At 52.4% G+C, this 21,927-nt stretch overlaps 1 protein-coding gene across 1 annotated transcript in view; it reads right to left on the reverse strand.

Moving 5' to 3' along the window:
- The window catches only part of LZTS1 (leucine zipper tumor suppressor 1), a 45,923-nt gene continuing 23,996 nt past the window's right edge, over nucleotides 1–21,927 (reverse strand). Inside the window, exons 2-4 of the mRNA XM_024130747.2 lie at nucleotides 4,146–4,613; nucleotides 2,111–2,902; nucleotides 1–654 (exon numbers count right to left, since the gene is read on the reverse strand). Coding sequence (XP_023986515.1) covers nucleotides 1–654; nucleotides 2,111–2,902; nucleotides 4,146–4,490 — 1,791 coding nt within the window. The 5' untranslated portion in view covers nucleotides 4,491–4,613. The remainder of the gene's footprint in view (nucleotides 655–2,110; nucleotides 2,903–4,145; nucleotides 4,614–21,927) is intronic.

Genomic DNA, 21,927 nt, shown 5'->3' on the forward strand with positions numbered 1-21,927 from the left:
TCAGATCTCGGTGGCGATAATGTCCTCATAAGGGATGTCAGCCCCTTCGAGGTCAATCTCAAAGGGCTCCCCTGCACCATCCCCGCGGGCCAGCTGCTGCAGCGTCTTTTCCAGGCGCTGGTTCCGCTGGTACATGGCCAGGTAGCTCTGCTGCAGCTGCTTCTGGTACTGGATCACCTTCTCCTTCTCCTCCTTCCACACCAGCCGCTCATGCTGGAAGCCCGAGGACATCTGGTCGTGGCCCTGCCGCTCCTCCCTGAGCTCGGCCCGCAGCCGTTCCAGCTCCCGCTGCAGGGCGGGCACGTCCTCGGCGGAGGCAGGCCCCAGGGCAGCCGCGTCCCGGCCCCGCGGCAGGACGGCCTGGGCCTGAAGCTGCAGCAGCTCCTGCTCCAGCAGGTTCACCTTCTCCCGCAGGAGCTCCGCCTCGTTCTTCTTGCGCTGCAGCTCGTTCTCGCAGACCTCCAGCTCCAGGCCCTTGGTGCGCAGCGCGCTCTCCAGGTCCTGCGTCTTCAGCTCCAGGCCCTCCAGCATGCCCCGCGTATCCTTCAGCTGTGCCTTCAGGTTGAGGATCTCGCCGGCCTTAGCGTTGATCTCCGTCTGGGACTCCTTCAGCTGCTGCTTCAGGAGAGAGATCTCGCCAGACTTCTGGCACACCTGCCACGGGGCGGGGACAAGAGACAGAGCCAAGGGGTGAGAGGCGGCACCTGGGTGTGCTGTCCTTACTTGTAAACTGAGGATTAGTAATTGTACCTATTCCTTAGGGTTGTTGTAAAGATGAAATGAAAGAACCTAGGGCCTGGCATTAATAACCACTCTATGAATTATTATTATAAATATGTTTGCAATATATTTCTGTGTTATTGTGAATGTCTAATTTATTTTATTTAATTTATTGTTTTACTATACAGCCTGACTGGATAACCTGGGAATGAGGTCACAGCAATGTCCAGCTTGGTTCCGGATTAGACAAACAAGGATGGATGCGTTGTGATGCCGGCACTGGCTTATGCCTCTGACATGCCCTGAAGTGTCCCAAGTCCTGGCTGAGAAACCATGGCTCGGGAAGGGTCTGCTGTGCCAACACTGATGAGAAAGAGGAGAGGGAGTGGTTCCATGGCTAAGGTCCTGTCCTCTTCGGGAAACCCGGCAAACAGAAAGTGACCCTCCCTTCCCACCTGTCTGGTGCCTCCATCCGTCACTTCCACCGATAGGATCCTTTCCCTCTACCCCCGATAACACCTGTTGCTCTAATTTCCAGGATGAGTACAGGCAGCTCAGTGCAAACAGATGGCTGTGTGGCCGAGGGTGTGTCACTTCGACCTGGGGTTGGGGGGGTGATGCTGGTCTAACCAGACCCAAGGAGCCCTCAGCCCCTTCCCAGGGCAGGAGTCTTTGGGGTGAATGCCGTGCACACCCCCTCCCGGTCCCCTGCACCACCTCTCAGGTGAGAAAAGAGAGCAGGATGAGGGGTTAGGCTGTTCTCCAGCGAGGCCAGGCCCAGGCGCTTCACTTCCAGGTGTGCCTGAGTGGGTGCATGCGTATGTGAGCCCCTTTCTTCCTGTTCTACGTTTCCATCTCAGCCCACCGAATAGAAGCCCCACTCGCGCTTCTGTGAGGAATTCTGTCCCTGAGACCTGCACAGATGCGGCCACTGCTACCAGCGGGGGGAGTCCCTTCCCTCAAAGGTCGCACATGATAACTCAGCTCTCTCGTGGCTCTGGGGCCAGCAGGAATCCAGGATGGTCTGCGGTCCTCCTGAGCCTCTGTGAGCAGGTGCAGTGAGCTGGCCCTCAGACAGCCCAGCTGGGACTCGGCTCTCTCACTCCAGCTTCTCAGCCGACCACTCGATTAGTAAGTTCAATGCTGGCCACGAGGCACCGGGGTGGGGACAGGAGGAAGCCCGGACTAAGGGTACCCCCAACTTGGTTTACCATGGAGCCCCTTATTTGGGTCACGAAACCGGTCCTTCAGCCCAGCTTTTCCGGGCAATTGTGTTCCCCCCCATTGCCTAGAGCCTGGAGGAGACCTGGAGAAGCCTGCGGGGTGGGGGGTGGGGGGCGCTGGCACCGAACTCCCGCCCGCCCCCCCCCGCCCCCGCCCGCATCCTCACCTCCCACTGTGTCTCCTCCAGCGCGGGGACGAAGCTGGTCTTCTCCTTCTCATAGGCCCTGAGCTTGCTCTCCAGCACGTCCTGCTCCTTCATGAGGCTCTCGAGCTCCTGCCGTAGCTGCCGCTTCTCCTGCTGGAGGTGCAGCACCTGCAGGTGCAGCACCTGCTGGGCGCGCTGGCTCTTCTGTGCCGCGGGCTTCAGCTGGCCCTGGGGCTCCAGCCCCTCTGGCTCGTCCTTGCAGCGCCGCGATCGCTCCTCGTAGGCCTGGCTGGCAGCCAGCTCCTTCTCCTCAAAGCTGCGGTGCAGCTTCTGGAGCCCACCCTCCCTCTCCAGCAGTTTCTGCCCCAGCTCCTGGATGGTGCGCTGGTCCGTGGAGATGGGGGAGCGGATGGAGCCCTTGTCCGCCTTGCTCGGGTGGGCCAGCTTGCTGCCCCCGTCGGAGAAAGACAGGGCCTTCAGGCTCATCATGTTGCTGTCCTGGAGGGTGATGCCCTGAGTGATGTTGTGGGCCGAGCCCCCCAGGCGGCTGGCGGGCCCCACCGGCGTGACCAGCGGGTCCAGCTGGCGGCTGCTGGCGGTGCTGTGAGTCGGCAGGCTGGACATGGAGTTCCGGCCGGAGTCAGACAGCGCCCCGGAGCACAGGCCGGGCTTCAGCTCCTGTTCCTTGGGCTTGTCTGGAGGCGCGGGGTGCAGCTGGTGGCTGGCGCTCTCGGGGGACGAGTGGAGGATGGCGCCCGACCGTGGCAGCACCGGCTTGAAGGCCGTGGGTCTCACAGCACCCTTCTCCAAGTCCTGGGGAGGAAAACAGGCACATGGAGCCCGTGTCTTCCCCGGAGGCACCCCCAGCCGGGTATGCGTGCCGGCCACGTGGGACCTTCCTGGTCGGGAGCCATAGGTGACCTCACCTGTTGCTCTGAAGGAGCCAAAGGTGGGGAATCTCTCCCAAGGAGGAGAAATTCCTCTGTGCCTGGGGGCGTCCTTAAGGATCCTGAGGCACTCTGTATTGTGAACTACAAACCTGTCACCATCTTGACCCAACTTCCACCCCAAGGTACCAAACGACTCTGAGATTCACTGGCTGACACCCCTGTGCCAGGGCTCTGGGGCTCTGTGTGGTGCAGGTAAGGACACTGGACGTGTGTCCTTGAAGAAGTCCATCCCTGCTTCACCTCCACTGCCCCTTGCAGTCAGCCAGGAGCTGGAACACTGACCGTGGCCTGCCCCGGAGGTTGGGGGAATCGCTTGAAATAATAATCCTCTCCCTAAAGGCGTCATTTTCATTATTAGAGGACTTCACAGTTCACAGGCTCTTTACTTTGAAAAGCTTAAAGCTCTGTGCAAACATACGGGGCCATTTCCTAGCACATCAACACCACAGATTCATCTTCCCAGGTGAGGCCAGGGCACTGAATAGGAACGATGTTTTCAGTGTCCACCGGCGGGACCCGTGAGAGCTGGAGCCAGCATGAGGGCCGGACTTCTGAGTACGTGGGACTCTTTGCCCTCATCCCTGCTAGACCGACGATGAGAACAAACTCACAGGCCTTAACCAGTCAAAGATGCTTTGGGGCCAGCTTGAACAGGAGCTGCTGCCCAACCAGAGCAGAAAAGGAGGGAAAAGCCCACCCCCATGAATCCTCTAAGGAGAGAAGCTGCCAGCTCTCTCCAAGTGCCCTCTCCACCTGTTCTTCCAAACGGTAAGCGAGCCCCCTCTCCTTCCCACGCGCTTGAAAACGTTGCCGTCTGCCCTACCTTGGCAATCCTGAGTTACAGCCCGGCAGAGCTCAGGAAGCCTTTCATTTCCCCTTTGCTCTCTACCGAAAGCTCACCCGGGACTTCTGCATCAGAGGACTGACCAACGTGCCCATTCCTCTGTCCAATCTTGCTCTCTGCTGTGGCTGAGCACGCCTGCCCTCTCTGCATCGCTCAGCCTCTTGGAGATGTATGCGTTTAGACCTCCACCGCCACCCCTCCCGGCCCCGGGCCTCTCTCCCGCCTTTCCAAGCCAGCCACCCACACCGGAGACCCCGCTTACCATTTCTAGCTGGTTGGAGAAGGGCATGAGCTTAGGTGGGGTGGACGGGCCGAAGTCCACTCCAGCCTGGCCCCCTAGGTCCCCACTGGACAGTGCAGTGTAATCGGGGCGGTGGGAGCCCCGGGCCTTCTGGCTGACCTTGATATAGAAGAAGTCTTCACTCTTGCCCATTTTGGAGCTGGACTTGCCACGACCCGAGTCCTGGGAGAAGCCAAATCTCAGCAGCCCGTCTGAATACCGATTGAGCTTCTTGAGGTGGGAGGACTTGCGCAGCTTGTACTGGGAGGCCCGGCAGTGCTTGCTGTGGAAGCCACGGCCGGAGATGAGGCTGCTGACGCTGCCCATGGTGACGCGGGGCCGGGGACAGGCAGGGCAGAGCGGGGGACCTGGCGTGGCTGTGGCAGTCCTGGCTCCGCGAAGAGGCTGCGGTCATAGCAGAAGCCTCACAGAGCCCGGGAGAGCTGAGAGCTGGAAGGAGACACAAGCGGGAATCAGCCTGGGACGGGGCCGGTCACTGCACAGTCCCCGCCGGTGACTTACAGAGGAGGCAATCTGACCGTGAGATCCGGGCAACAGAGAAATGCATGTTTCTCCTAACAGAAGCTCAGCCCTGTCTCTGTTATCGGGCTCCCCTCTCATTCTTCCTTTGTCCTCTACTTCAGCAAACACCCGTTGGGAGTCCACATCGGGATGGCCCTGTTCTCAGCACTGGGATGCAGGGGTGACTAGAACAGTCCCAGGCCCTGCACTCATGGGGCTTGTGTGTAGCATAGTGTGGACTGGCCACAAACAGATCAATGTGTCCGACCTCAAGTGATCTAGGTGCTACAGGGAAAATAAAGTGGAGTGAATGGGATGGCATTCTGGGAGGTGGTTATTTTATGCAGAGACTACGGGGGAGGCCTCTCTGTTGAGTAGCATTTGGAGACACCTCAAGAAAACGAGGGAGCAAGGCACATGGAGGTCTGGTGGGGAGAAGGAAGCAGCTCAGGGGCAGCCCCAAGGGCAGAGCCCCGAGTTCCTGTGCGGAGTATGCTGGGCATTTGTGAGATCAGCAAGGAGACCAGTCTGGCTGGAGGGTGGTTAGCAAGGGGGGCGCAGGGGATGTAGACGTCAGCGAGCTGGCAGGTGTCAGGCAACAGGGAACCTGGATGGCCACAAGGGCTTTGGCTTTTAGTCTGATGAGATGAGGAGCCCCCAGATGGCTTTAAGCAGCTGACAACCCGATCTGACTTAGGCTGTGGAGGGTCACCCTGGCTGCTGAGTGGAGAAGAGGCCATTGAAGGGACTGGGTGGAAAGCGGTGGGCCAGTTAGGGCAGATGAGGGACTCACATGGCTGGGCCAAGGGCGGTAGTTATGGATTCAATTTTAGACGTAATTTTAAGGTTGAGCTGATAGGATTAGTTGAAAGATTGGCTGCAGGGAGTGAAAGAGTGGAGTCTAGGATGGCTCCAAAAATTTTGTCTAAGCAGCTAGAAAAAGTAAGTTGCCATTTACTGAGATGCAAAAGACCACAAAAGGAGCCAGTCTGGGATGAAGTCGGGGTGGAAAATAAGAGTTTGGTTTAAGACATTAAGTTTGCAAAGCCGATTAGACATCCAAGGGGTGATGTGGAGTAGGGAATAGGACGGCTGTGGAGCGGGGGAAGCTGCAGATTTCCATGTAGAAGGTGTTTGTGCAGAGAAGCCAGGTTTGAGACTAGATGAAAAAGCAAAGGCAGGAAGACAAGAGAAACGTGAGGACTGGTTCACGGAGGCCAAGAAGGTGAGGGGGAATGAGGCCTCCTTTCACGGAGGCCAGGAAAGGCAAGGATGGGGAGGATGGTGTCAAGTGCTGCTGAAGTAAGATGGTGACTGAGAATCGGTCAATGGATTTGGCCACGTGGAGGCACCAGTGACCTTGACAAGAGCAGTTTTGGTGGAGTGGCGGGAAGGAAGGACTGACTGGAGAGCGTTCAGGAGCAAAAGAGGGGAGAAATAATTGTATCCTTGACGATGAAAAGTACGTGATAGACTTGCCTTGCATTTCCAGTTATGCTCCCTGCCAGCTATGACTCAGGAGGTAAACACTTTCACATCTTTAACCTTCAGTTCCACAGACACTTAAAAAATTCTTTTAAAGTAATAGGACTGCATCTTATAGTCAATGCTGAAAACAGTAACAACGACCTTGCCAGTCACCAGACAGAGGAATGCACTGGAAGGCAACGTGGGCACTCTCGCAGACACAGGCAAATCGCTAAGCGTAGGTCACGTGATTTTCAGAGCTGGGAAAGGCTGTGTGGTCGTCATGCATTGGGAAGGGGTATTTCTCAGTCAGTCAAAAGACAGATGATCCAACTAAACGGGGGGACTACAAGTTTAATAAAATAGGAAATGCAGACGGAACCCTGCATTCTTTATTATGCCCTAAATTACCCTGTCAATCCGAAAGGGGCGAGAGACAGCCCAGGTGGGTGATGAGGGTGTATGGGCACAGCTGAGGGAGCCAGAAGACTCTTCAGACTCTGAAGGTGAAGGCTCAGATTCAAACGTGCATTGTCATCTTGAAGAATAAAGTGGTTATGTTATGAATAAATACATTCTATATTCCAATCCTAAAAGTACAACACAACAAAACAGCATTGTGTAAGCGTAATGTGTTTTTTCCTGTGAAAAGCTTTTATTAAACCGATGGCCTCTTAGAATCAGGGAACCACGGTGATGCCTCGTGGGGTCATTATGAGCAGTTTATTGGATCCCATCAGAAGCTAACAGGTCTGGTACATTTATTGAAAGCCTAGTACATAGTTGGTGCTCCATAAATGGGAGGTATTTTCATTGGTATCTATGACTTATACAACTATAATTGTTCTCTCCAGCATTCGTCATCCCTGTGTTGTCTTCAATGTGCATATCTCACTTTCCAGAACTAGTTCTCTTCCTTCCAAAGGCAACTTTCCTGCATCTCATTCCCTGAGAGCACAATTTAGGAGTGTGAAGTTACTCTGCTAATTTAACAGCTGACAGAGACAAAGTGTGCTTCTCATGCCCCAGGTCATCCATCTCTTGCTTAGCTGAGGCCTCCAGGTCCTATGAGGCAAATATTCTATTGCTGTCCATATGTAGGGAATCTATTTTTGGCCAAAGGACTCTCCTGCACTCTGCACATTCTACCAACTGGGCAACTGGTGACTTACTTTTTGTCCGTCCAGTTACACATTTGTGAGCATCTACATGGACAGTGTTGTAGAGATAAGGCCACTGGCTATGGCATCAGACAGATCTGGAGTTGAAAATTAACCTCTCTGAGGTTTCTCTGCTTACAAAATGGAAATAGTCATTATTTCACAGGATCAGTATGAGGAAGAAGCAAACTCACAGAGGTCAAGTGCAACGCTTGGCACATGGTAGGTGCTGTCCAGAGGTGTGTGTGATCAACACAAGGACAGGACTAGGGTGCCATCTAGAAGCACATAACAGTTGGAACAGAACTATAACACTGGGAAGACATGTAAAATGAATCTGTTTGCAGCTCATGCAGCTCAATAACAAACAAACAACCCAGCTGAAAAATGGGCAGAAGACCTAAATAGACATTTCTCCAAAGAAGACCTACAGATGGCCAATAGGCACACGAAAAGATGATCACCATTGCTAATTATCAGAGAAATTCAAATCAAAACTACAATGAGGTACCGCCTCACACCAGTCAGAATGGTCATGATTAAAAAGTCTACAAATAACAAATGCTGGAGAGGGTGTGGAGAAAAGGGAACCCTCTTGCACTGTTGGTGGGAATGTAAACTGGTGCAGCCACTAGGGAGAACAGTATGGAGGTTCCTCAAAAATCTAAAAATAGAGTTGCCATATGATCCAGCAATCCCACTCTTGGGAATATATCCAGATAAAACTATAATTCCAAAAGATACATGCACCCCTATGTTCATAGCAGCACTATTTACAATAGCCAAGATTGACAGACGAATGGATGAAGAAGTTGTGGGGGGTGTGTGTGTGTGTATAGTGTGTGTGTACACACACTATACACACACACACACACACACACAATGGAATACTACTCAGCCATAAAAAGGAATGAAATAATGCCATTTGCAGCAACATGGATGGACCTAGAGATTATCATACTGAGTGAAGTAAGCCTGACAGAGAAAGACAAATACCATATAAATACCACTTATATGTGGAATCTAAAATACGACACAAATGAACATATCTACGAAACAGACTCACAGACATAGAGGACAGACTTGTGGTTGCCAAGGTTGGCGGGGATGGGGGAGTGATGGATTGGAAGTGTGGGATTAGCGGATGCAAACTATGATATATATAGGATGGATAAACAACAAGGTCCTACTGTATAGCACAGGGAACTATATTCAATAAGCTGTGATGAACCATAATGGAAAAACAATGAAAAAGAATACGTATAGGTATAACTGAATCACTTTGCTGTACAGCAGAAATTAACACAACATTGTAAGTCAACTATACTTCAATAAAATTAAAAAAAATAAAACATATCTGTTTGCAGCTCTCCTGCTGCACCTCCAGCTCCTCTCACGTGGGCCTTGAGACAGCCTCCAAATGTGTCTTTTTTCCCAGTCTGCTCATCCTAAGCATCTGGAGGGTCACAGTCCTCAAGCTCCTCGCTGAAAACCTTTCAAGGCTTCCTATTGTTCTTAGAGTGAAGCAGACCCTTCACAAGTCCTGCAGGCCCCGGCAGGCCCTGGTTTTGCCCACCACTCCAGCCTCCTCGCTGCAATTACGGCCACACTCCTTTCTTTCTGCTGGTGGAACACACCAAACCTTTTTCCAGAGAGGAGCTTTTGTGCTTGCTGCTGTCTCTGCCGACAATTCTCTTCCCTTAGCTCTTCCTCTTCGCACAGATTTCCCTTTCTCGCCCTTTAGTTTTCAACTCAAATATCATCACCTCTGCCAGGTGGTTTTCTCTGGTTACCCTTGGAAAAATCCATCTCCCTCATTCCTCTCTGTTAAGCCAACCTGTTGATTTCCTTCGTAACACTTGCTTTAACCTATAATAATCTTACTTTTAAATGTGTTTACGGTGTGTATCTCCACCAGAATTTCAGCTCTACGAGAGCAGGGACTCTGTCTCTAGAGTCCTAGGACAAAAATGAGGAAAATGAGGCGAAAACTCAAGAGAGGTTAGATGACTTGACCCTTGTCATTCAAGTGGCCAGTGACCAAGGTGGGATTTGAACCCAGACCCAAATTCCATGATCTCCATGTGATAGCAGATTGCTAGGGACTGTAGGTGAGGCTCAGAGATATTCGGGGGCCTGTCCTGGAAACCAGGCCAGTTTCAATGGTTGGCAGAGAAAAAGCCTCGAGGGGAAATCAAGCTGTGGCCTCCAGCCATAGCTTCATTTCTCCTTTGGGAAGATGACAAGGTCTTAGGTACAGGTGAGCTCCTTCGTTGACCTGAACGGCGGCCAGGATGATGTGCAAAAGCACAAGTACTGTGCTGAGCCCTAGGGGACTGAGAGGAAGGAGACAAATGATGCTCGGGAGCAAAGGTGAGGAGTGGGTGAAGGATGCTGGCTGTGATCCTGAGTGCATTCCTGTCCCTTGGCCCTGGATCCCCTGCTCTCCACGCCCCAGGTCTTAACACACAGAGGCGCTTTGAAGTCTGAGATTATCCCCAGATACACTTGAAGCTAAACTAATTACCTTTAAGTGTCTAGACTTGTTTGGTTTTCAACTTGGAGAGAGCATCACAGAAAACCTGGCTGTGATCCATCCCAGCTCCCAAACCCTGGGTCTTTCCACGCACCCCCACCGGACTTGCTGCCTCTGCCCTCAGACACAAGGGGAAAGGCACATTTTTATTCTTGGCAAAGACATCCCCACTGGCCAGGAGGGCGTACCTGGGGTGAAAGTGAGCAACCAAGCTGATCTTGGAGATTCAGGAAGGGGAAAGGGAGAAGGAAGAAGGACTGGAGAGGAAAAATGTAAAGGAGCCACCGCGCCTCAAGCGGAGCACGTCTCAGTAACCTCCTGCCTGGCCTCTGACGGATATTACAGAAGAAATCCAGCCAGAATTAGACTTTAGGTCTTAAGACAAGAGAGGAAAGAGAAGAACAGCCAAAAACAGCTGGTGGAGGGACTTCCCTGGAGGTCCAGTGGTTAAGACCCCGCACTTCTAATGCAGGGGGTGTGGGTTCGATCCCTGGTCGGGGAACTGAGATCCCACATGCCTCACGGTGCAGCTAAAAAAAAAAAACCCCACCATCACCAACAACAACAACAAAAAACAGTTGGTGGAAAAGGACCCCCTAGGCTACACGTCTCACAATCTGGCCCCAGGGAAGTCAGGAGACTTGCCCCCAGAACCAGTGCCAGCCTCCCCCTTCCCCACATGACCTATCCCACTGAGTGTGGCTCCTGAACCAAGACAGGCAAGGACCACGGAAGCCTGGGGAGCCCTCGGCTGTGAGCTGCTGCTACTCCCATGGCAGCCGCCCCCTCCCCATCCATCCTGCACTCTCCTTCCCAAAGGGAACCAGGGCTCACACCAGGGTGACACATTCCTCTGATGTCCCTTTCTGGAATATGGAGATTAGAGACATGGAGTTGAAAAGGGATCTGTCTGGACTCAGGAAGGCGAGAAATACTACTACTCACCCTCCCATCACACGCTGGAGGGGAAGCAGCTATGGCCTTGCCCACATCAACCCCCAAACCCACACTTCCGGGCTGGGGAGAGCCAGGATCCATAGCTGCCCTCCTGTCCACCCTCCCCGTCTGGAAAGGTCACCCACAAGATCAGGATGCTAGCCTCTATGGGACTTCCCTGGCAGTCCAGTGGTTAAGACCCCACGCTTTCAGCACAGGGGGCACGGGTTCCATCCCTGGCCAGGGAACGAAGATCCCACATGCTGCATGGTGAGGCCAAAAAAAAAAACCAAAATGGAGGCTAGCCTCTAGCCTTCACGCCTCCCTCCTCAGCTTGGATCATTTCCCCTCCTGCACCCACTCCCTACCTTCTCTCCTTCCTTTACGCCCTCCCCACCACCACCCAGGCCAGGCTGGGGGGCAGCTCTACGCTCTGCCTGGTACTCACCTGCCAGGGGCCTCCACCCAGGGCACCCACCGGGCATGGGCGGTGGTGCTGCCAGTGGAGCAGTGGGAGGCCTCGCTCGCACCCTGAGGGAGCCTCCTCCAGCACCCAGGGCTAGGGGGGCTGGTGCTGCCCACCCTAGAACACACCCAGCGAGGTGTGTCCTCTGAAAGTGCTGAATAATGTCACCTGCAGGCTGAGCAGAGCTGATGAGGCTGCAGTGTCGGGGTTCATTTGGTCATTTATTCAACGAATATTTCTTCAGCATCTGACAAGTGCCAAGTACCCTGCAAAGTGCAGGTGGAGGGGCAAAGAAGGAAGGAGAGGAGTTACGTGCATAGAAGAAAAAAAAGAAAAGCCAGACATTTTAAATATGCTTAAGTGTCTCTCACTACCTATTACACACCGTTGCTTTATGGGTTTGTTTTCTGTGTGTGTTGTACAGTAGTTAAATTTCTGTGCAGAAAAATAAATGTCCTGAATTCTTATATTGCTATTCTTTATTTGTTAATGAATATCATGCATGTAATTTATTTAGAAATGCAGAACATTCTATTAAATGTATATGCATGTTGTTAGGATTATACCAAGGTTTCTTTCATTAGAAGCAGATTGTTTTGGCATAACTGTAACTTATGAATGAATGTTAAATAAAACACAGATTTATTTTCTTCATTATAAAAAAAAAGAAAAGCCAGAGATAAAAGGGCCAGGTGTGTGTGTGTGTGTGTGTGTCCACTACTTCAGCCGCGGAATCCAGGCAAGGCCTCTGAGAAGGCAGCTTTCAGGAAGAGCCAGCCTGATGAAGTTTTTTGGTAGAATGGTCCCCTGAGGGAGAACCACAGGTGCAGAGGCCCTGAGGTAGGAATGGGCTTGGGCTCGGGGGTTTAGAGCAGGGGGTCTCCAGTGGGGTGGTCTGGCATTATCTGGAGACAAGGCATTTTTGACTGTCATGATCGGGGGGGTGCCACTGGCATCTGATAGCTGGAGCACAGGACAGCTCCCACGACAAAGAATTATCTGACCTGAACTGTCAATAGTGCTGAAGTTGAGAAACCTGGCTTTAGAGGAACAGAAAGAAAACATGAGGGCTTCCCTGGTGGCGCAGTGGTTGAGAGTCTGCCTGCCGATGCAGGGGACACGGGTTCGTGCTCCGGTCCGGGAGGATCCCACATGCCGCGGAGCGGCTGGGCCCGTGAGCCATGGCCGCTGACCCTGCGCGTCCGGAGCCTGTGCTCCGCGATGGGAGAGGCCACAGCAGTGAGAGGCCCGCGTACCGAAAAAAAAAAAAAGGAAACATGAGTTTAGAGCCTCAGTTCTGCCATTGAGTGTGGCTTTGAGTAAGTGATTTGAGCTCTGTGCCTCTGTTTCCTCACTTGTGAAATGGAAGGAACCACACTTCCCCTGTCACAGGACTTCATTATGAACACAAAAAGAAGTGAGAGCATAGAATATACTGGAAAAAATCACCAACGGTGGTTATTGTATTATGTCTCATTGTTCTCCAGGACAATTCTCTGAGATATTCGATTATACAAAAGGGTTTATTTGAGAAGAGAAGCACCCCGGGGCTGCACCCCCAGAACAGACCCTGGCCTGGCCACAGAGGTCTCAGCGTGAATGCTTGTTCCCATGACACCCGTGAACCTGGGAGCAGGCACAGACTGGGCTGCAAGATGTAATCCTCCCCTCTGTTGGTGCAAAGCCATGAGCCCTCTCTGGGCTCAGTTTCCAACCACAGCATGAGGGGCTAGATTCATTTCAGCTCCTTTTTGAGACCTCCTAAGAATTTAATAAGAGTCATCTATCCCTTCCTCCCAAAAATGTACCCCCCCTACCCTGCTCCAACTTTTTGGCTATAACTTCTTAGCATTCCTTGACCCCGAATACCCTTCGATGGACCCAGTTTAAAAAGAGATTAATACATCCTGCTCTGGGGGATCAAATGTGAGCTTTGGGGTTCCGGGGAGGAACAAATAACTTGGCCTTAGATTATTGACTTAACTAATGACTCCCTGCTTCCCTTCAGGGACCAGGGAGGTGGAAGCAAGGGGAGGAAGTGAACTAAAGAAATTGTGTGACACCTCAGTGCAGCCCTACCCTGCCACGCTCAGACCCCAGGGTCCTGCAGCCTATTTCCCAAGACTTGGACAGACCTCAGACCTACTTCAAAGGGAGTCAGAAGGTGGAAAACTGGTGGGAGGAGGCAGCTACCTACCCTGGGATGAACCAGGCTCCCTCGGGCAAGGTTTTCACCAAAGTTCACCCCGGTTCCTGACGGGCCACTATTAGAGATTTCTTCTATTTAATCCTAATTTTAATCGATTTTTAAAATACCGAACTCCTATAAAAATCACCTAAGTAGGGCTTCCCTGGTGGCGCAGTGGTTGAGCTTCCGCCTGCCAATGCAGGGGAAGCGGGTTCGTGCCCCGGTCCGGGAAGATCCCACATGCCGCGGAGCGGCTGGGCCCGTGAGCCGTGGCCGCTGAGCCTGCGCGTCCGGAGCCTGTGCTCCGCAACGGGAGAGACCACAGCGGTGAGAGGCCCGCATACCGCAAAAAAAAAAAAAAAAAAAAAAAATCACCTAAGTAACTCGTGCAGAACTGACAACTGTTAAAATGTTGCCATATTTGTTTTAGAAATAAAACATCTCCAAGTGGAAATCCCCTTCCCTACTCCTTTTTCCTGCCCCACCTCTCCCTCCCCAAGGGGAATCCCGATCGTGAATTTTGTGGGTGTATTCGTTTATCATTAAATGTATTTTTAACATATAACGATACTCTACGTATTGCTTTGGTTTTTACTTTATAGAAATGGTATCCTGTTTTGTGTATCACTCTGCGACCTTGACTGCTTTATTCAACACTTTATATTCGGGGTCCATTCATGTCCCTTCTTTGCCTGCAGGGGCAGTGATCTGCTCCTCACATTTCCTTCACCAGTCCCTACTCAGATGTTCCCATTTCATTGCAAGAACCCTCTGGTAGATGATTACTTCTCCACATACGTGGGAGTTGAGTTTTTCTAAGATTTATTGTGAGTCTCGGAAGACGTCTAGTTTTTAGAGCACTCCCCCCTACCCCCTTAAGCTGAAACCCCTGAGGAGAGGTGGCATCTGAGTCCCTTATAGACCAGTACATCAGAGGGCACAGAGTGGGAGGAGAGGCCCCCAATCACACTTCACCATATTACCCGGGGGTGGGCGAGCCTTGGCCAAACAGAGAGGTCATCCAGCTGCAGGTGATGGAGGACTTCCTTGCTCTGAGGCAGCCTGGATGCTGAGGACAGCATCTTCCATGGCCAAATCCCAAACTCTGGAGCCATGCAGGACCTCAGAGGTCCTTTACCCCAATTCCTTCACTGCACAGAGGCGACATGGAGGTCCAGAGCAAGGAAGGCACCTGACCAGGTCACGTCACAACTTCTGGACCCGAAACTAGTATCCTTTCCATTTTATCAACAGCACAGGAACAACTGGGTTCCATTTTCCAGATTGGAGGGCTGGGGGCAGTTTCTGGCTCCATGTGGGGCATGTGTGTGAGGACGGGATGTGGGGAGTGTGTGTAAGGCTGCCTGATACAAATGGGATTCCATCCTGTGGGCGGGCGGCACTGCTCCATTCAGAGATGCTCAGCCGTGGGTGTGGTGCCTGAGAAGACAGAAGAAGCTGCCGCAGGCTCTGAGTGGGCCCCAGCCATGGGTGGCGGAGCTGGCCGGCCTCCAGGAATGGCTGGTGGCTGCTGGGCTGGGACTGGAGCTCTGATTGCATCACTAGTCCAGGACGACTTCTAATCTTGGCCATGGCAACCACACCTTTGCGTCCTCATGTTCAGTTCCATCTGTGGGACTTAGAGAACTTGTTATTCATCCACATGGTCCTCAGGGTAGACCACGTGCAAACATCAGGTGGCAAGAAGGAGAGGGGCAAGTCCACTCACAAAGAACCTGAATGTGGACCTCAGCTTCCTTTTTTTTCTTTTTCTTTTTCTTTTTTTTCTTTTGGCTGGGCCGCGCATCATGCAGGATCTTAGTTCCCTGACCAGGGATCAAACACGTGCCTCCTGCAGTGGAAGCTCGGAGTCTTAACCACTGGACCACCAGGAAATTCCCTCAGCTTCCTTTTTTAAAAAAAATCTTTATTGGAGTACAGTTGATTTACAATATTGTGACCCTCAGCTTCCTAAAGGAAGAAAATGACCCTCTTCCAGACCTGCTCTTGTCTCCCTACTGAGGGAAGCCCCGCCTATCATGGGAAACCCCTTCCTCTGGGCCCACAGTTGCTACTCAGCTCACCTGGCACTCAGCCAGCACAGTCTGCAGACAGCTCTCTTGCATTACTGAGTTTTTCAGAGGCGAAGGGTTATCTCTCCAATGATCTTTAAACCTCCTTGAAGGCCAGGATGGGGCCCCAAAGCTTCCTAGTATCTGACACCGTATTGAGCGTAGTGCTAAGAACACAATCGGGGCTAAATAGATGTTTTTAATAAAATCAGCTCACAGGGAGTTCAGGCATTACTGGCCAAGCTCGTGGAAAGGAGGACATGTGACTTCAACTGGGGTCCCACACATGTGGATTGGAAGCCAAGTCTACAAAACTAGATTCCAAATCTGGTTTCAACCCAAACTTTCATCTCTTGGACTTCATTTGAGTCAACTGGTCACCTTGGGAAGAAGGAAATTTACCCTCTCCTTGACCTCCTAGTCCTTTTCAAAGTTTTGGGCCAAGACAAAGAAATATCAGGCAGAGTCTCTGTTCTCAGTGGGTTGGTTGAAAGACAAGGCAGATACACTTAAAAAGAGTTTAAAAGGCAGCACCAGTATAACTAAAGATGCAAGATGAACTGGCAAGACTGTGCTGGGTTAGAGCCAGCTCTCTGCCTCCAGCACGTGATAAGTTTTTAATTTTTTCTCTTGTGTAGAAGTGAGGTAAAGATTCTCTCTCTACTTTCTGCCTGTTATGGACTAAATGTTTGTGGCCCCCTAAAATTCACATGTTGAAGCCCTAACCCGCAATGTGATGGTGTGAGGAGGTAATTAGTTTTAGATGAAGCTGTGGGTGGGGTCCTCATGATGGGATTAGTGCCTGGTATAAGAAGAGACTGGAGAGCTCTTGTCTTCTCTCTCCCTCTCTCCCCGTGCCACTGCCCCCGCCATCCTCCCCTCCTTGCTTCCTCCCTCTCCCTCTCCCCTCAGTGGGAGGACAAAGTAAAAAGACAGCCATCTACAAGCCAGGAAGAGAGGTCTCACCAGAGACAGAATCTGAAAGTGCCTTGATCTTGGTCTTCCCAACCTCCAGAACTGTGAGAAGTAAATGTCTATTGTTTAAGCCCCCAGTCTGTGGTACTTTGTTATAGCAGCAGAGCCGACGAGGACACGGGTTCCCCCCACTGCCCAGACACCTGGCAGAAGATGCTTATCTGGGCCGACAGGTCACCCTGTTTCTGGCATTGTCCTTTCCTTACATTTGTCCCTCCTGCTTCTCTGTCCACATGGTGCTGATAGCCCCAGAGTGTGCAGATCTGCCATTCTTTGTGGGGAGCTCTATAATGGATCGACACTTGGTGGGAAGTCAGGGACTCAGAGCTCTAATCCTGGTTCTGGGACACCAGCAACCAGGTCTCTTTCTGGCGCCAACTGCTGTGACTTGCCTGCCCCTTCAGGTAAACTCCCTGGGGGCAGGGCCTGTGCCTGCACAGTTGTGGGTCCACAGGAGGGAACCGTCATGTACGATGCATTCATCAGGTCCCATCCATGGAGTGAGCTCTACCTGCATTATTGCATTAGGCCCTCGACAGAGAATCACAGATTGATGTATCTGTTTTGTCAGCTGGCAGAAGAGATAACCTTTCAGCGTCTCAATTTCCTTCTGTGTTAGATAAGCACAGCTGATACCCACCTCACAGAGCAACTGTCAGGATTAAATGAGATCGTGTTTATGAAAATGCTTGACCACAATAAGGAGAACAGTACACGATGGATGAATTTAAACCAAAGTGCTTGTGAAATTATAAAGCAGTATGGAAAGGTGCTAGAACTAGATCCTCCTATATCATGAAGTTAAAAGAGCAGGTCTTTAGGGAAGGACTACACACCCCCGCCCCCACTATCTCCCTGTGGTGGCAGGCTGGGACTTGGCAGCTGCCAGACGGGCCTCTCAGTCTCCAGGAGGGTAGCTGGGGCTTGCAGAGATATGAGAGCAGTCCCGTGGCATCTGCCAGCTGGGCTTGGGCTGGGGGGTGCTGGCTGCACTAGGCTGGTGGGCAGGCCCCCAGCCAGCTCCCAAGCAGAGGTCTCTCTGGCGCTAAATGGGGCGCGTGCCCAGGATTAATTGACTCCCCTTTCAAGATGCCTCTCCCCCCCGCTCCTCTGCCCCTCCCCTCAGCATGTTGCCTGATTCAGCTTTCCTTATCTGGAATTCCAGGGCTAGTATTCCCGTCCTTGACCTCTCCTCCCATTTGCTGTTCTAAAGGAGGGTCGGGGCAGGGGTGAGCCTGGGAGCTGGTTAATCATCTCAGCCTAGTCTGCAAACCTCCCAGCGCTTGGCCTGCTAATGCCTGGAGGGCTCCACTTGCAAAGCTCAGTACATTTTTTTTTTTTTTTTTTTGAGTGAATGGATGAATGAAAGAGAGGCGAGGATGGAGGAGGGCGAGGGCGGGGAGCGTGGGCAGCGGTGAGGAGAGGCTGAGGGTGTGGCGGGGGAGCAGGGGCCCACGCGGCTCTCAATTAAGTGCACTTGGGTTCCGTGGCAAGGCAGAGAGTGAAAGAAAGGGAAATCGCTGGCAGGCTGAGTCATTCCACTGGGGTGAACAATCGGAAGCAATTCTGCTTCCCACTGCCGGGGAGGAATCAAAAGCCGTTCTGCCCCGCAGCCTTTTGTGTGCAGGCCGTGGTGCTCGGCTGCTGGCGGAGCCTTCCTTCTTCGCGGTGGGCAGCTTGTGTGCTCGCAGCGCTGATTGACAGATCTCCCCAGGAACACTATTACCCACAGATCCCAACCTGCCCTTCTCCCTTCCAAAAATAAAGCCACAGTTACATGCAAAGCTCATGCAAATTTACCCCCACAGCTGCTAGAGCAGCGGCTGCTCCCACATGAGGCAGCAGAAGAGGAGCCTCATGCACATTCATGACTTGGGTACCACCAGGCACCAGGGCCCTGTGAGCTGGGCAGCGCCGGTGAGGGGAGCCGCTTCTCCTCCTAGCGAAGGGGGCAGCATCTAAAGAACCAGATCTTACATGGGGGAGCGGGTGAGACATCCAGGAGGGCTGGGAATCTGGCTGGACTCCTTCCCATCTCCCCTGGTCACAGATAAGGAACCCAGGACCAGTTAGGACTTTGGAGGCCAGAATGCAGGGGACAGAGGGACCCCCCTCTCTGCCAAACCCTTGCCACCCTAGAGTGCAGACTGAGTTGGGTACCTTTTGGAAGGGTAATTTGAAGATACTAGGTCTGCATCAGAACCAACAGGGTCTCGGACAGGGATTCAAACTTAGGTTCGACCTATTTACCATCTCGGTGGCTCCCTAAAGGAGTCTGAGTTCAGGTTCAAGTTCAGTAAGGACGAATCTGTATTAAATTAGCCATGTGGGCCCTGGGCTTAGGAAAGGGCAGTGGCGACACACTGCCCTTAGCTATGTGACCTCCCTGGTCCAGGTACCAAAGTTGGTACCAGATCACAGGTGGAAAAACAGAATGCAGAAAAGCTTTTAGAGCCCAGAGGTGCTGCTTCAGTGCTCCATGATAAGAGGCTATGAGGCCCAGAGAGGTGGGGTGACTTGTCCAAGGCCACACAGCAAGGCAAGAGCAGAGATGGGGCTGGAAGCCTGGTCTCCTGGCTTCCTAGCCAGCTTTCTTCCCACTTACAACTTTCTTTAACAAGAGAGAAGGAAGGGCTGGAGTGAAAATATCATTCTATGCTGCGAGGTACTGCTTTAAAAATACTCAGATCAAAGGATCTAGACCAAAGATGAAATGAAGTCCCCCACCCCGCATCCCAGCACCCTGTGATGTGTTACCATCAGCCATAAACAGGGGCCGAGGGCAGGTGAGAAATGGTATCTTTCCATGAAAAATCAATGGCAAACTGGAGCTCATAAGTTTGGTTGGTGCAGGGGCACGGCAAGGGACAGAGGTAGCAAAACAGAGTAGAAAGAAGCAGGTAGAGTAGAAAGCCCTCAACCACCTACACACCCCTGGGAGAGCTCTGCTTCAGGAATAGAAGAGGGGGATCTTACAGCAGAAGGCACGGAGTCTTCTAGAAGGCAGTAGGTGTGGGGGAAGGATGGAGGGTGGGTGGAGGAGGGGAGTGCTTGTCCTAAAGAAGCTCCCCTTCCCTCCTCACTTCTCCCCTCATCCCCACCACAGACTGGCTTTTATACCCACTGAGTGTATTCAGTACGTGTGAATGTGTACATGGGGCGCAGTAGAAGGGGGTGGGGGGAGTACCTGGTAGGTTTCAGAACCCAGAAAGGGATTGGAATTGGGGAAGCCCTTGCTCTGGATGCTGGAAATGACCTAGAATAGCTTGAAGAGTTTAAACTGGTCCCTTAGGGAGTGTGGCCTTCGGTATTTGGAGTTGTCCATGTGCACCTGAGCGTGTTTTGTGTGCTCAAAGGCATGGCCTGTCTGTTGAGATCTCTGTGCACAGCAGGGGAACGCGCCCCCCTCCCCGACCCCGGCCGCCACCATTCCTGATGAGTCTCGACATGTCCCAAGTCAGTCCTCTCTTGATGCATCGGATGTGTCTAGTTGGGGAATTTTGACTTCTGTGTCGCCTCTGCCCTGATTTCTCAGCCTCCTGCTTCCTCCTCCAGGGCGTGTTCCTGGCGGTGAACCGGAAGCCTCACATCCAGCAAAGGAGCCTCTGGCGAGCATCAAGCAGCCCCACTACCTTCCTGGAGCCTGCGGCCCCCACTGGCCCTGACAGTGAGATAATTAACCTCTCTTCAAAGCCCAGGGATCCCACAGGGCTGGCGCATGGCTGCCCCTAAGTTCTCACTACGGCCCACTCCACATCTGTGACACTTTACCTGTTAGGGGTACTACCTGACAGAGCCACAGGTGTGTAAAGAGGTTCTGAAGTGCCACGTGGAGACGCTGGGCCTTGGAGGTCCCTCCAGCTGCGCTCGTATCCCCCTTTGCCCTTCATGTTCCAGTGATGCTGAAGAGCTCCTGGTTCCCCAATTTGCCCCTCAGTGCTTTCTATCACACTCCTCCGTCTGCCAGGATGACCTCCCTGACCTTGGCTGCTTCGCGGGGAAAGATGGACAAGTACCCTTCCTCCCCCGTTGCCTTCCTCAATGTGTCTGAAGGAAGCAAGGCCAGCTCTACACCCTGCTAGCAAATCAAATCCAAGACCACAAACACCCACTCCCTGCACTCTGGGGGGAGGAAGAGGGCTGGGCACACGGCAGCTGCTGCTGGAGATCTCAGAGCAGACACTGAGATCTGGGCAGGAGGAGGGCACCTCCACCTGGGGGTTCTTAAAGAACCCTCTGCAACATCTCCTGTGTTGTCGTTTTGAGCTGGTACAGCACATTGGGCCACCCACACTCCCAATGACTCTGTGGACAAAAACCATATCTATTTCATTGGCTTTCTATGAGGATGAAATGAGCAATGTCAGTAAAACCCTACACTCAGCACCCAGTACATCGTAAGCACTCAATAGTTGTTAGCTATCACTGTTCGGCGTCTCAAACACTATTCACCTTTCAAGGCCCACCTCAAATGCCGCCTCCTTCCCAGATGACTTCACGGCGGGTCGATCTCCAGATTCTTTTGGACCATGGTTCTCAAAGTGTGGGCCCCACATCAGTAGCAGCAGCTTCACCAAGGACCTTGCTAGAAATGCACATTCTCAGGCCCACCCAACTCAGACTGCTGAGACCCAATAAACTGTGTTTTACCGGCCCCGCCAGAGGATTCGGAGGCAGGCTAAAGTTTGAGAACCACTGTTCTGGTATTTTCTTTATTCTATCATCATACTGATTATAGCCTGTCTTGAATACAATAAGCTCCTCGAGGGTAGGCATCACGTCTTATAGTCCAAGGAAGCTGGAGAAGTCCTTGTATTTCGAGGTCCATGAGCATTTTAATTAGATGTTACCTGAATAATTCCTAACCTTGCATCTCCTCCCCATCTTCCCCATCTGCTCAACCTTCCTATCCACCCGAGGCCCTGGGGAAAATATTAGTCCACTCAGTGAAAGACTATCTCCCTCCCTTCCTCCCTCCCTCCCTCCCTCTCTTCCATCTTCCCAGGTGGCCACTTGGGGCTCATAACATTGACAGCGAGTAGAGAGTAGGGGTAGAGCACACTTCTGGAGTGTCAGGAAACTCCAGATATTTCAGAGTTTGGACCGGGGGTATAAGACATCGTCCCTGCCCCAGGACTGTTACGAAGACTTCTTGGGCTGAGCTCTCCTCTCAAAATGCAAAACCAGGGCACAGGATTCTGGATCTCGTTTCTTAGCACACAGATTCCTTCCAGGATACCCCTGAGTAGCCTGAGTATTGTGACCCATTGCACGGCAGCCAGGTGGAAAAGAGCAGAGGGTGCCAGGACTTCCTGATCACCATTGTATTGGCTATGGGGCTCCTTCCCGGGGCTTGTGGGCAGTGTCACTGAAAGACAGGGGTGACTACAGCCAAGGAGACATGTATGAAGCATCAACATGCCAGCCAGACTTGGTTCTCTC

Source organism: Physeter macrocephalus, chromosome 9 (assembly GCF_002837175.3).
Source record: "Physeter macrocephalus isolate SW-GA chromosome 9, ASM283717v5, whole genome shotgun sequence".
NCBI classification, from domain to species: Eukaryota; Metazoa; Chordata; class Mammalia; order Artiodactyla; family Physeteridae; genus Physeter; species Physeter macrocephalus.